Below are 13,595 nucleotides of genomic sequence, written 5' to 3' on the forward strand. Positions count from 1 at the left end.
GCTGTTCCTTGATAGCTGCTTTCTTTCTTTTTGAATCCTCAGCACCCATTGCATTCTTTTCAGTGGCTGTTGTCTACAGGCTCTGAATTATACCTGCTCAAAGTTAGCCAGAACTATGGAGTGTTACAAGAAAGGAGCTTTAGACTTTTTCACCAGCTAACATCTGCACAGAGGCTTCTAGTTCCACAGTAGTTATTTTTGGAGATTAAGAAGTTATGCTGATAAATATTAGAGGTTTTCTCTCATACACATTAAGCACTTTATCCACGCACCACCCTCTGAAATGGGTATTCTTTAGATATGTTTTTTATGTTAAGTTTTTACCTCAGATCAGTTACTGGGTTTATTTAATACTGTAACCTCCAGCATTAGGTAGCTTTCTATCAGCGTGACTGGCCTGTTTGTAATTTTGTGATATCCTGTGTTCACTGAGATGACATATTTGGCTGTTTCCTCTCTTGCAGGACAGTATTGCTGTTAATAAGAATAATCCTTGAGTACTGCCAGTGTGTGGATAACATTCCTTCCATCACCACTGACATGCTTACCCGCCTGTCTGATTTACTGAAGGTATGACTCCAAATGTACAGTCTGTACTTGTCCAGAATATTCAGGGCAGCAAATATATTTTGCACTAATGTTTTGCATGCTTTTATGACTTGATATAAATGATACAAATTATTTAGAAACTATTGCATTTGTTATTGTGTTGTAAGGTAAGTTTTTAAGCTAAGGGAATTGAAGATGCAATTTCTTGTGTCGGGAAGGCCGTCCTTCTTTTGGTCACCTGGGATATTTGAAATCCCATCTAGTAGTGTTTGTCATAGCTCCTTGTCCTTCAGGGTGGATGTAGGACTAATGCTACTGACAGAGAAGTGATTTGATTCCAGATGTCACCAAGATGTATCTGTATTCAGGAAGGAACCTATTCCCTTGATTTCTACAAGTCGGTAGAAATATGGTCAGTAGAAGCATGAAAAATAGTATAGGATGAAGCTGCTGTTGTAAAATGCAAAGATGATAAAAGACCAGGCCCTTTATTAATCTGTTTCTCTCTAGAGAAGATGAAAGCTGATACAGCACCGATACTGCAAGGTGATACAAGTAAACAAGAATAAAAGGAGCACGTGAGTGCTTCTGAAAACTTTCTTATATATCCATAGCTCACCGGTTAATTCAGTTCAAGTTTTTCACTGATGTCTTTGTCCACAAAGGTTATACCAGGTTTTAGAGTTCTGAACAGAAGCATAATTGATAAAAGACCAACAGATTATACTCTGCAAAAGTAGGTTTTACATAAAGGGGCTGTGGAGGGAACATACATGGGGAGAGAGTCCTTTAAATAATCTTCCTTTTGGCTAGTAGTTCCTATCTGAATATCCAGACACAGGCACACTCCTTCCTGCAGTCATCATTTAGCTTCATCCTCAAACCTTCCCCTTTCTAAGTACTATCCAAGGAGAATCAAGCTAGTTTGGGACTGGGATCCTTCTCTTTCCACCTTGTTCTCAAGCTGCTGCTTCACACAGGACTTGCAGCACCTTTTTGCAGGCAGGCAGAACAGTCATGTTTTATTCCTTGGTACCCAAATAGCATGTGCAGTTCAGTTGTTGTAGTTCCTATCTCTGTGGCAGTGAGGTGACCATCAGAAAGATGACAAGAACCAAAACAAAAGTGCATTTTTTTTTTAATGTTTTGGGCAAAATAAGAGTTCCTTAAAGGTGTCCTTGCAAGTCGCTATACTTTGTGTGATAATTGCATGACAAATGTAACAAGAGCTAGTCTGTATTGTGATTGAAAGCTGTGAAGTGGTTCCCAGATGATGAAATTCGAGCTGTGGCTGTAACCCGAGTGAAACAACACCTGTGTTTGATCAAAAAACACAACCATTGTTACTGGAGTTTACCTGGCGCAGACAAGAGAAGGTCTGCAGCCATGGTTCCAGAATGTGGAAATGCTTTCCTCCAAGCAGACACAAGGAGGGAGTATTGCTCTTTTGATGTTTCAGACACGCTGCTTCCTTGCTGCTTTGTCTGCAACAGGCCATCCGGTAAGTTAGCAATATCCCTGAAAGGCAGGGGGAGAGTGCAAGCGTCTATCATTCTTTATAGAACATGCTTCTAATGGTCTGCCACACAGTTGATGAGCTGACGCTAACCTAAGCTAAATACCTCCGAGGAGCTTAGGCTGTGTAGGATGTCTGCTCAGTGGATCTGCTTCTGAAGTCCACCAGGAGGCATAAGAAAAGGCCCTGCTTTTCAGGAGGAGGGGATGAAGCGAATGTCAGACAGTTTCAGATCCTGACTTCTGCCTGAGAGCAGAGTAGATTATGCCCCTTGTCGGCTCAGGGACCACGTGTAGCTCAGGTTCAGCTGTGAGCACTAGGTCTGGGTTGCTTTTCTTGCCCTCGACTCACTACTCTGGCAGCCCAGAGCAGGTGCACATGCGCTGCTCACAGCACATCCCCTGCGGTCCTGAGTTTGGTGACTAGTTTCAGGCAATAGCTTGAAAATAGTACAAGAGAAGGTGCCATCTCTTTAGGTTTAACCTCCTGATTTCCACTCCAGTGTCTCAGTTCTGCTCAAACACGAGCCCTGGAACTCCTGTCCATTCAGCACAGGTCTCAGAGACAACAGCAACAGTTCCTTCATCACTGCTGCATCACCCAACCTGGGCTAGAGTATTTTGAATATTCCAGAATAAGACTGACAGAATAAGAATTCCAGAATAAGAATTTACTTATTTACTTGTTCCAGAATAAGAATTCCAGAATAAGACTGACAGTTCCTCTTAGCACATCCTTAACCTTCCAGAGACCTCGTAGGCCTGTGTGCATTTAATTACTTCTTTCTGCTGCAGCTGAGTTAGGAAGATCAAGTCAAAAGTCATCCATTATACCTGCAATTCTTGTAGCGTTGGTTTTTGATGTTGCTTCAAGACTTCTGTGCATCATTTCCTAGATCTCAGCACTCTGTAGTGTTATAAACACAAATTTGGCTACTTCAGCAGCAGTGAGTTTGTGTTTTTTTTCAAGCTTCCTGTAACATGAACAGTGTGAAAAGTCTGGAGCCAAAGTTAGAAACGAGTCCTTTTGATATTTTCCGTTCTGGTATTAACATTTCTACTCCCTCCACTCTACTTAGCAAAACTAGTGAGATTTTTACCCTTCACTTTGTCCAAGGCCCCGGTTTCAGAAGAACATTTTTTTAGATTTCTAGTACAAAGCTGCCAGTGTAGTGCCTTCAAAGTAAGGCTGAACGTAGCTAGTCTGCAGCACCTCTGACTTAATACTCTATTTCTAGACTCAGAGCAACCTCACCCAAAGGTCTCATACAAAAGCAGAAATTAGTCCCCGGATTGAAGTCACTGACTAGCTAACTGTATTTTTAATAACGTTATTTCTGCTTCCATTTCATGAAGCACTGCCTTGAGTGCTTTAGCCTAAGCTGAGTCGAAAAATACTACAGGCCAGTGACTGCTGAAATTGGCTTTAAAAAAAAGTTCCTTCTGTCTTACTAGTTAATAGTCATGGACTCCTCTATAGTATGAGTATGTGAAACCCTGGTAGTGCCTTTGTTTATTTTGTAATCATCTGTTTAACCTTGCACAATTCTAATGATAGTATTTCTAAACTGTGGTTATGTGTCGTTCTTACAGAGTCAGCATACCTTTTCATTATCTTTTTTTTTTGGTCTTGTAGTATTTCAACTCTAGAAGCTGCCAACTGGTGCTTGGAGCTGGCGCGTTGCAAGTTGTTGGCTTGAAAACAATCACTACAAAAAATCTAGGTAAGGATTTCTGTATTTGAAGTGTCAAATCTCATACTCTCGTCTGTTTAAAAAACAAACAAAAACCAACCACTAAACATTTAGGATAAGCTATTCTTGTGTTGTGGTGCTGTGTGTGGAGCACAGGCAGTGATAAAACCTTCCTTGTTAGAAGGTAAAACAAATATAAAGGGTAATGAGTTGTCTGTTCAAGGGGTGCACTAAAATCCATCAAATTCCTTTGCTGTCTACCGCTTTGCTTCACAAATACAAAGCTCTTCTCTGTTGTGAGAAGGAAATAAACAGGCTAGTAAGTTTTTCCATGAAAATGTTTTGCCTGTGGGAAGGCGTAGTTACTTTTTCAGTGGTGACATTGGCGTGCTTGGGAGCTGCTCAGCATTTCAGCCTTGAGACTGGAGGTATGTAGGTAGAGGAATCCAGCCAAACGCCAGTCTCGCCGTGTGTTTTGCTGAGCTGTGCTGTCCCATCTGCCCTGTGGTGCTGTGTTTTGTAACGCAGTGTCCAAACGCTGCTCCTGTGGGTTATAACCGCGTGTCAGTAATGTGCAGAATGATTTCTGCGGGTGGCTCTGAATCAAACACTTAGTCTTTATGTGGTCGAATGGCTCAGTGCAGTCAGGTAAATTAGGGCTCTGTGTCTGTGCGCTGAATCCAAACTCTGGGCTTTAGAATCTCTCAGTTGAAGGGTGCAGCTATTTAGCTGAATTGGCAGTGCAGAGTTTGCTGCCTGGGCTGCTTTATCTGCCCTTTTCAGGGAGAGCTAGGTGTAGGCTTCCACGCTGCAGAACAGCCTGACGTGGTGCTTCAGACCCCTCAGTTTTAAACTGAAATGAAGAGCCTTTGGTGGCTCTTCACCTGCGGGTTAAAGCAGGTGTTTGAGCTCCCAGTTCCCATGTTTCAGGGTGTACTGATTACCAAACTGCATTTAACTTCTAAAAAGAGATGAGCTTGAGGGTGGTTTGAGAGGCTTCTGGCCAGGGAGCCACCGGCTGTGGTGTTGCAGCAGACACAGGTGAGCAGAGAGAAGCTGCTTTTAGGACCTTGCTCCAGAAGGCTTGGCAATTGTGCTGGCACCACTGCATGTCCTGCTGCTGGCTCAGGAGAAGCTCAGTTTTGGGAATCCTGCCGGCACCACAGGCAGGAGCTGGCTCTCAGCAGCTCGGCGCTGGCAGGGCAGTGTGTTTGTGTACGTCTGTCGGGGGAGAAATGTTGGTGCCTGGAGAATGTGGCTGCCGAGGTTAGGTAGCTGATGAGTCAGGTCTTGTGAGATCTCTCTGATGTCTGCATGTGCTCAGGGCTCAAAATGTCAAGCAGACACTTAAAGCCTCTTGTAAAATCAGTCCCTTATCCCATATTTTACAGAATCTGGGTGTGAATTGCCAGGTACTCATCTGGTGTCTCCACTGGGTGGGGTCTTCCAGGGGGAAAAAGTGCTGACCTCCTGCCTCGTTACCTTGTTTGGTTGTTTTAAAGCATATTAAATGGCATTAGGTCTATCTCATTCATGTTACAGCAGACACAGTCTGTACCAAATGACTCTTCTTGTGTAATAATTGTTGTTTTTCTTTTCCTCTCTCACTTCTGGATTTACAGCCCTTTCTTCACGCTGCCTACAGCTAATCGTACACTACATTCCTATTATCAGGGCTCATTTCGAAGCTCGACTGCAGCCGAAGCAGTTTAGCATGCTCAGGCATTTTGACCACATAACAAAGGTAATTCTTTTGGCGTTTCCTAATTAAACGGGAAGTTCTGCTTCTCAGTTGTGCTCTGAAAAATACGAATGTCATTAGATAATAAATAAAAGCCATTCTCTTTCATTACAGGATTATCACGACCACATAGCTGAAATTTCAGCGAAGCTTGTTGCCATAATGGATAGCTTGTTTGACAAACTATTATCCAAGGTAATGATTTACAGAAATAATTATACACACTGTAAATTGCAGTTGGAGGTCTCACTGTATACAGCCTGGATGTTTCAAATGAAGTCTTAAACTTTCCTCATCAGGAGTCATTTTAACATCTTAGAACTTTCTGTATACACAGTTTTGTGCAGTACTTGGGAGTTTATTTTGTCCTAACACTTGCCACATGGGTGTCATTCATCTTCACCCCCAAAAATTTTTGATTTACTCCTTCATCAGTAATGGGTGTGCTTTGGCTGGCGTGGATGCTCTGGTGTTTAGGAGCTGAAGCGCTCTTCTGCCTTGGGCAGTTTTATCCTTGACAGCTTGTCTACAGTCAGGTTGCTGCTGCTGCCTCTTGCCTGCCCCAAAGAGCTGGTTCCCCTTTCCTGCTTTTCCAGATGGTGCCTCTGTGCGTGTAATTTCCTGCAGCTGAGGAAACAGCAAAAAAATGCTGAGGAGGAAATTTTCTTGAGGGAGGGATCTGCTCATTGATAGAGCTGCAAGCCTGGGGACTAGAAGTCTGTGCTGAGTAGTTCCTGCTGCGTAGCAGAGCTGATGGCTGTGCCATTAGGTTCTCTTAGTGTTTTATGAGTGCCTGTCAGCTCAACAGGTTGGCCCTGGGCAGGCTCCAGTCACTGACTCACCTGGAGGCTGCACCCCTTGGAGCTACAGAAGAGACTCTGCCCCAGGACGGGCCTGTTGGGCACACAAATCTGATGCATAAAGCATGTGAGCGTTTAAAGCTTAGTGCTTCGCTTTGGCTCTTATGCTCTTAGGAAAAAAAGGAAAAAAAAGCTCTTTCATGAGAGAAAAGGATTAATCCTTCAGCGTCAGATTTGATTGATTGACCTTGGCCAACCTCTTCCTTGTGGCAGCTTGTGAGAATCGCAGCATCTCTGTGCTGGGGCATGGGTTGGTGTGTGTGGGGTTTCACTGCAGTGGGGCAGCTGTAACAGGCAGAATTTCTGTCTTCCGTGCTGTTTCTGTTATTTTATTGTGTGTTGTTTATTCCGTGCTGTGCTTTTTCTTGTCATGTGTTTCTTGTAGCCACAGTGTCACCTAAATGTAGGGAAAAAAATCCAAAACATTTAAGTGAGAACTCTTTTTTTCCCTCTGTTGTGTTTACATTTTGAACACATGTTTATGCCTTTTTCTGAAGTTCATAAATAGCAGTTCTGTGCATGGCTTTTTGATCACTTTTTGTTACTCCTTGTGAAAGTAAAAAACAAATGCAGGAATGTTGGTCATCGATACTAAACAAGTTAGCCCACAGCAGATCATGAACACGCTTTTTGTTCCTGATGGTAGTGAGTGAGCATCTATCGCCTACTGTCCTTCCATCTTTGCAGCCTGCTCACCTCTTGTGAGCTGGCAGGAGATACAAACTGAGAATATTCCTGTTCTATAAAGGTCCTAAAGGCTTGAGTGAGAGCGCCTGGCTCATAGGAATGCAACCCACAGAGTACAGAAGAGGAGGCCATGTGTTGATTTGCCTCCCTTCCTAACATATCCCATAATTTGGCTCCTCTTGTTCCTGCAGTAATAAAGTCCTGGCACTGAAGACAGTGCAGAATATAAAAACATGGGAAATTTGCAAACGGGCACGTCAGTAGCTTTGTTGCATAGGTTTTTGTGAGGGTCCAGATACTTCAGTGGCTTGTGGATAAAGTGCTCATCTGCTTTTACGTGCCTACATCTGAACGAGGAAGTGAGCTTCATGGCAGCGCCACATCCAGCGTGGTTTAAACCCAAATAAATTGCACAGCCTGGAAACCCCGCTGCTTTGTGCGGAAGGAATGGTTTAGTCCAGTTTGTAGGACACTGGCCTGGTGCTTGGGCAGCGCAGGGAACTGATTTCTGCCTTCCCAAGCCCTGCAGAGCAGGAGCTGTGCTCTGCCACCCCACCGCCACGAGGCTGGGTGCTCCGTGGGGAGCTGTACCGCTGTGCATCCCTCTGGTGGCTTTGGCACAGGCGTAAAGAGAGAACAGGGATGTGTAACAGCTATAATTAACAGTTTTAAAAGGCACAGGTTTTTAGAAAGGGATAAACGTTCATGGAAAAAACAAAACAGGTGGGGTTCTTTGCTTCTCTTGCAGCTTGCTGTCTTGTGACTGTTTGGAAAGCAGAGCAGTGAATTTTTGTCTGATCCCTCGTGGCGTTACACGCTGCTGACCTTAGCGGGAGATAAAAATGGCCAGCTACGTGCAGGGCTGGAGCTCATGTTTCTTTCTGGTGCTGTAGCTTTTTCCCTGTCATCATGAGGAGTTTGTCTGTAGTCATGCAAGAGCCTTAGCTGCGGCTTGCCAGTTCCCTCTGGCTTTACACCACGCTGGTAAATTGTAAATCGTTTGTTGCCTAACTCACGTCTTGAGGCACAATCCTGAGTGCTCTGTGGTTGTCCCACGCAGGGAGCAGGGCTCCTGGAGCACTAAGTACCACCTTTCTGCTGCTTCTCCTATTAGTTATTGGTTTGGCTTTTCCTTAAAGACTTTCTCAGAACTCCCCGCTCCTTTTTTCTCCCCCACTTAGGCAAGCTTTGTTCTCTTTCACAATTCAGGCCAGCATATGAGCGAGCATCTCCTCCTATGTGCTGGTAAATTATTAGTGAGCATGAGTCAGGCCTTGGGCTGAGTTGTGCAAGCCTGTGTGGCGAAGGATCGCCTTCCTTAGAGAGGCAGACCCATGGGTGTTTAACCCAGGCCCCCACTAGCACAGCCTCTCCACCAGGAGATGAAGAAGAGTTGGCTTCACTGCTGCCGCTGGGATAGAAGTACCTGGAAAAACTAAGCTCACATTCAGATTTTCCCTTTCCAGGGTGGGGACGTAAGAGTTTTGTTCCCTTTGCAGCAAATCACTCGCCTTCTGGTGGTTTCCATGCCTCATTTCTCAGATCTCGGGCGCTGTTAGAGAAAAGAAGTTTCCTACTTTGCTTTCCCAGATATTCCTGCAGCAGTTTGTGTTAGCTTCTTGGCCCACACTGAGTTGTCAGCACCTTGCGTTTTATGCTTTTCTTCCCTCGTTCCTTCAGAAATTTGTATGCATGCAATTTTAGAGAAGCAGTCTCCTCTGGTGAAGTTCTGGGGGGCATATTCTTCAGAGGTATAATCGTTTCTGTCAGGGATCCTGGCGAGAATATAAATCCGAAGAAGAGTGGAGTGGGCCAGCTAGCAGGGCACATCGTGTGCATCTCTTCAGCCGCTGCAGTGATTATTCTGTCCGCATCTGTAATTCATAGGGTAATGGAAACCAACAAAAAATAATAAGCGAGGAGAAGCAATTAAAACTAACAAAGATGAGCAGATGAAGTTGGGAAATTCTCAGCTTTCATAGCGCTTTGAATGTGACTGTTTAGAAAGCAGGAAGTGATAAAAGATTGTATGATGTTTTGGTGTTTTGGGAGCCACAGATCGTGCCCAGTGACTGCTTTCATTTGTGGTGTGCTAAATGAGCCTTGGTCCACGACACCGTTAGCAGCAATGCGGGGCTTCAGGTGGCCAATGGAAACTCTCCTGTGAGAACCAGTTAACCGTGGCAGAAAGGAGTAAGGGCTTTTGTTTTTATTTCCAGTATGAAGTGAAAGCTCCTGTTCCTTCAGCGTGCTTCAGGAATATCTGCAAGCAAATGGCAAAGATGCACGAAGCTATATATGATCTCCTTCCCGAGGAACAAACTCAGGTGAATGTTATTTTTGGGATTCATGTAACACCTCCTTTGCAAAGGCACACTCACTGTGTAACAGAGAGACTTCTGCTTTATCTGTGAACGGGGGGGAAATACCAGGTTTTTGCAAAACCCACACATGAGAGGGGTTGGCAGCAGTCACGTAGACAGCTTGGTCTGAACCGAAATACACATTTGAATGTGCAGCAAGAACAATGAGACACACAAAATTAACTGGTTCCAGCATTTGGAGCTGCGGTTTCATGTCTAGAGAGGTGGATCTTCAATTCAGACATTAGTGCTGAAATGCTATGCAAATGGCAGCACTTCAGGGCTCAAAGACAGCCCTTTGGGGGAATTCTTCTGTAACACTGCTCAAACACAGTGGGTTCTGAAGGTCCCTAAACATATTTTGTGGCCAAATTGTACCAGATAGGCTTTTTTAGTATTTTGCTGCAGAGCTGTAAATCTAAGGGTAGGAAGGGCCGATAGTCACTGAATGTGCTGAGCTGTAGGTTCTCTTTTTACACTAAATTAAATGTTCCCTTCAAACTGTTGGTTTTTTTTTTTTTGACTTCCTCATGGAAAAAAGACTGTAAGTGGTAGTAGTTCAGAAAAAAGATACGTTGTGTTCTAGCCTGAATATAAGTTGCCAGATGATCCAGAGGAACAGGGAAGAAAAAGATCATGTTTAAAAGAGTGTATCTCTAGGTGCAACATGTAACAGATAAGGCCTGTGTATACTGTCCTGTAGGTGATGTATTGAGGCAGAAGGGAAAATCACATGAATTGCATGAATAAAACAGAAGGTCAGTGTGATTTTAGATATTTGCAAGGTATTTCTTCTCTGTAGGCAATGATGCAAGCATGGAGACGGTTCCTTATCCTGATTCTTTGGTTTCTTCCAGATGTTGTTTTTAAGAATTAACGCAAGCTACAAACTTCATCTGAAGAGGCAGCTGGCCCACCTAAACGTAGTCAATGACGGAGGACCTCAGAATGGGTGAGTTTGAGCACTTCTTTTACCGCTTAATTTAAATGGGTGGACATTGTCCTCTGTAAGAAGTTTGGAAAGCAGAATGCAGCCACACTCCCATATTTTTTAAGGATTTGTTTGGAGCCTTCTTACAATAAGGGACATCACCATCGGAATGCAATCAGCTTGCTAATAGGTTGGGGAGTTGGGCATTGTCTTACTGGAGGTCTGCTGTGAGAGTTGTGTAGGGCTCCTCAGTTTGTGAATTGCTTTTTCCCCTTCGGTGTGACAGCAGCAGCCACATTTTAACTTGCAAGAATTGAGTGATCCTGGAAGCAGTGTTAAAATGAGGATGATGACTCATGGTGCTAGCAGAGTAAAATAAGAAAAAGTGGCATTTCATCTGTGCGTCGGGTAGCTTCTACACAGCAATTGTTTTTGTGGCAGAAATAGAGATTTGAACTGAGATAAGCTCTGCGAGCACGTTGCCCTTTCCTGTCCCAGTATAATCTTCTCTCGCCACAACTGGTCAGCAGCACTTCTCAGGGGTGCGTGCCTGATGCTGCCTGGTCACCTCAGGAGGAAGCGTGCAGCCTCTTGTGGCTCAGTCTCTATTTTAAGGCAGATTGTGCCCTGAAACAAAAGACTGCTTAATGACCCTTATTTATGGCGTAGCAAGGGTGGAATTCAGTCCGCCTAGCCACCTGCAAGAAAGCCTTGTCTTAGGTTGAAGAAGCCAGAGAAGGAGGTTTTATAAATGCTCTTAAATGTTGCTGGAAAGAAGAATTTTGTTCCTGTCCCAATTTATTCTTTCTTGTCCTGCTTAAGCTTATTCATCCTTGTCTTCTATGTGAGTCTCTGTGAAATGCTGTTCTGTACTCGTGGTGTAGTTACAGATAACAGAGATGTAAGCCAGCAAGTTTACTGCATAGAGCGAGGCTGCACAGCCCAAACTCAAGCACCCAGGGTGCTGTGTGGAGTGTTTGATCTTGGGCTTCTTGCATAATCCTGAGCTGTGCTGCTGCTTTTGGTTTTGGTCGATGCCTGTAGTTGGAGGGCCTAGAAGGATCCCTTTAGCGGCCCTGTGTTTCCCAGCAGGGTCATCCTCCCTGTCAGAAGGGTCCCTCACCTCCAGCTGGAAGCAGTGATGCCCCCCAAGCCTGCTTCTTTTGTGGCAGCAGTTGCTTCCTTTAGAGCACGCATCTCTCCAAAAATGTAGCTGGGGCATTTTGAGAAGGAAAATATCAAACACTGCATTTCACTTGATGCTGTTCCTGCAGTCTTTACTGACCTACTTTTTAGCACGGTTTTCTGTTTCTCATCCCATTGTAACCTGCTTGTTTCTGTAACAATAGTAAAAATCCAAATCTGTGAATCTTGGTTATCTTTCAACTGTGATAATACAGCTTTCAGTCCTACATCTTGCTGTTTCCTAACCAGAAACACTGTGGTCATGTTTGTGTGATCCCACGATGTGTTTCAACAGTGTGATGGATTTTAACTCTGGATGTAAGTGTTGTAAACACTCAGTATAGCTGTTTGGTTGTTGTTTTTCTATTATTTTCTAAAATTATTATTATTTTCTAATATTATGAATATTTTCCTGTATTCAGAATACAGAAGCTAATATTGCAATAATTAGTGTTCTAAACTGTGATGGAATCAGAATTTTAAGTCAAGATAAGCCTGGGATTACAGCAAGAGGATAGAAGTTTTGGGTGCCTAATTCCTGCTGAATTTTCATCTCCCTTCTCCAAAAACTGGTTTTACATCTAGCAGGAATCCCAGGTTGTGTACTATCACCATTGTAAGAAAAACTTCCATCGCATTGAGTTTTGGGCTGATGTTTATTATACCTAAGCTGGTCATAGTATTTGAGCATGCATCACAGTAATTGTTTGATTCATAACTAACCTCTGGTGGCTTTCTCTAAATATTTGAGCTAGATTTGATGCTTTCAGATGCTAATCTTATCCTGTGTTTCAATGCAGACTGGTTACGTCAGATGTAGCTTTTTACACTGGAAACCTTCAAGCGCTGAAAGGCCTTAACAACTTAGACCTGAACATGGCTGAAATTTGGGAGCAGAAGAGGTGATAATCCACTGGGAGCAGTCACTTGGCTCTGACAACAGACCGACTTTCTTCTACGAAGCGTGACGACTGTGAGGTGAATACTTAAGAACAGAGTCCAAGAAAGGACACTATTGATAGTCGGGGAAACTAGACTCAGAGTGAGCTGCAGGGAGTGATCTTTTCAGTGTCCTTCAGCAAGAAACAAGTGATCAGCTGTCTGTGCAATGTTTTTCATTCTCTCTGGAAACAGACTCAGGTTTCTTTGGACCAAATCCAAAAGAACACATAGCTGTAACACAGCTGTAGTTGTCTAGAATGCTCTGTATATCTTTATATTAAAAAGATGCTTTGCATTTCTTCTAGTGCAATGAAATTCACATGGTGTCCCACCTTATTTAATGATGGTACAATATAAGAATCTTGCAGTTGGAACTCTGTAGAAAATGTTTTTCTCTATGAAACTATGCTGTTCTAAAATTTATTTTTTTACAGAACTTTATATAAATAAATGTCTTTTGATTGCTTGCATATAGGATTCAGATTTGTTAGGAAGCAGTCCTGTTTCAGGGTATTTCTCACAGCTGGGCTCTAAACTGCCACCTGAAGATACGATTTTCTAATAAACTGCCTGTTCACTGAAGCCATTACTAGAGGATAGAGTTGTGAACTCGTAATCATTAGCAATGACAAAATAACAGCGGGCTTCTCGTGGAACCTGAAGGTAGTAAAAAGGTTGGTGTGCAGATGGCTTCCTGCAGCTACCCCACCGCCGACTAGGCATTGCCACTTACACCAGGGTAAGTACTGTGCTGAGTTGTTTGGTTTTTCACTAAATAGAGACAAAATAGGACACAGAAAATGGGCCAGGAGGCGTTTTAAAGTTTTTAGGCTGCTTATAAAGGGTTGTACTGTTAAAGAAGGTGCAACTGAAATTAATTTAAGAGTTTTTTTTTTTAAATACTACCTTTTAAGACTGGATGCTGCCAGTACTAAGTAAAAGTGCCTGTGTATTTCACCTCACACCTCTTTACCTAAGCATAGTCTGAGTGCCTAACCCTGTGCTGATTATATATGATGGAATGGTCTCCAGTGTGTGCGCGCCTATGGTTTCTTCAGACAGGCATGCTTATCTGTTAGCATAACAGATGTCATTAATTGTCAGTCAAAATAAAGCTATAAAATCAGA

General features: G+C 43.4%; 1 protein-coding gene across 2 annotated transcripts in view; it reads left to right on the forward strand.

The window, feature by feature from the left end:
* Positions 1-13,595, forward strand: part of VPS54 (VPS54 subunit of GARP complex) — a 49,552-nt gene extending 35,957 nt beyond the window's left edge. For both annotated transcript variants that reach the window (XM_027453427.3, XM_072035320.1), the window contains 7 exons: positions 465-570; positions 3,701-3,788; positions 5,381-5,502; positions 5,614-5,694; positions 9,266-9,373; positions 10,267-10,361; positions 12,326-13,595. In XM_027453427.3, coding sequence (XP_027309228.1) covers positions 465-570; positions 3,701-3,788; positions 5,381-5,502; positions 5,614-5,694; positions 9,266-9,373; positions 10,267-10,361; positions 12,326-12,431 — 706 coding nt within the window. In that variant the 3' untranslated portion in view covers positions 12,432-13,595. The remainder of the gene's footprint in view (positions 1-464; positions 571-3,700; positions 3,789-5,380; positions 5,503-5,613; positions 5,695-9,265; positions 9,374-10,266; positions 10,362-12,325) is intronic.

The sequence above is a fragment of the Anas platyrhynchos genome, chromosome 3, assembly GCF_047663525.1.
Source record: "Anas platyrhynchos isolate ZD024472 breed Pekin duck chromosome 3, IASCAAS_PekinDuck_T2T, whole genome shotgun sequence".
NCBI classification, from domain to species: domain Eukaryota; kingdom Metazoa; phylum Chordata; class Aves; order Anseriformes; family Anatidae; genus Anas; species Anas platyrhynchos.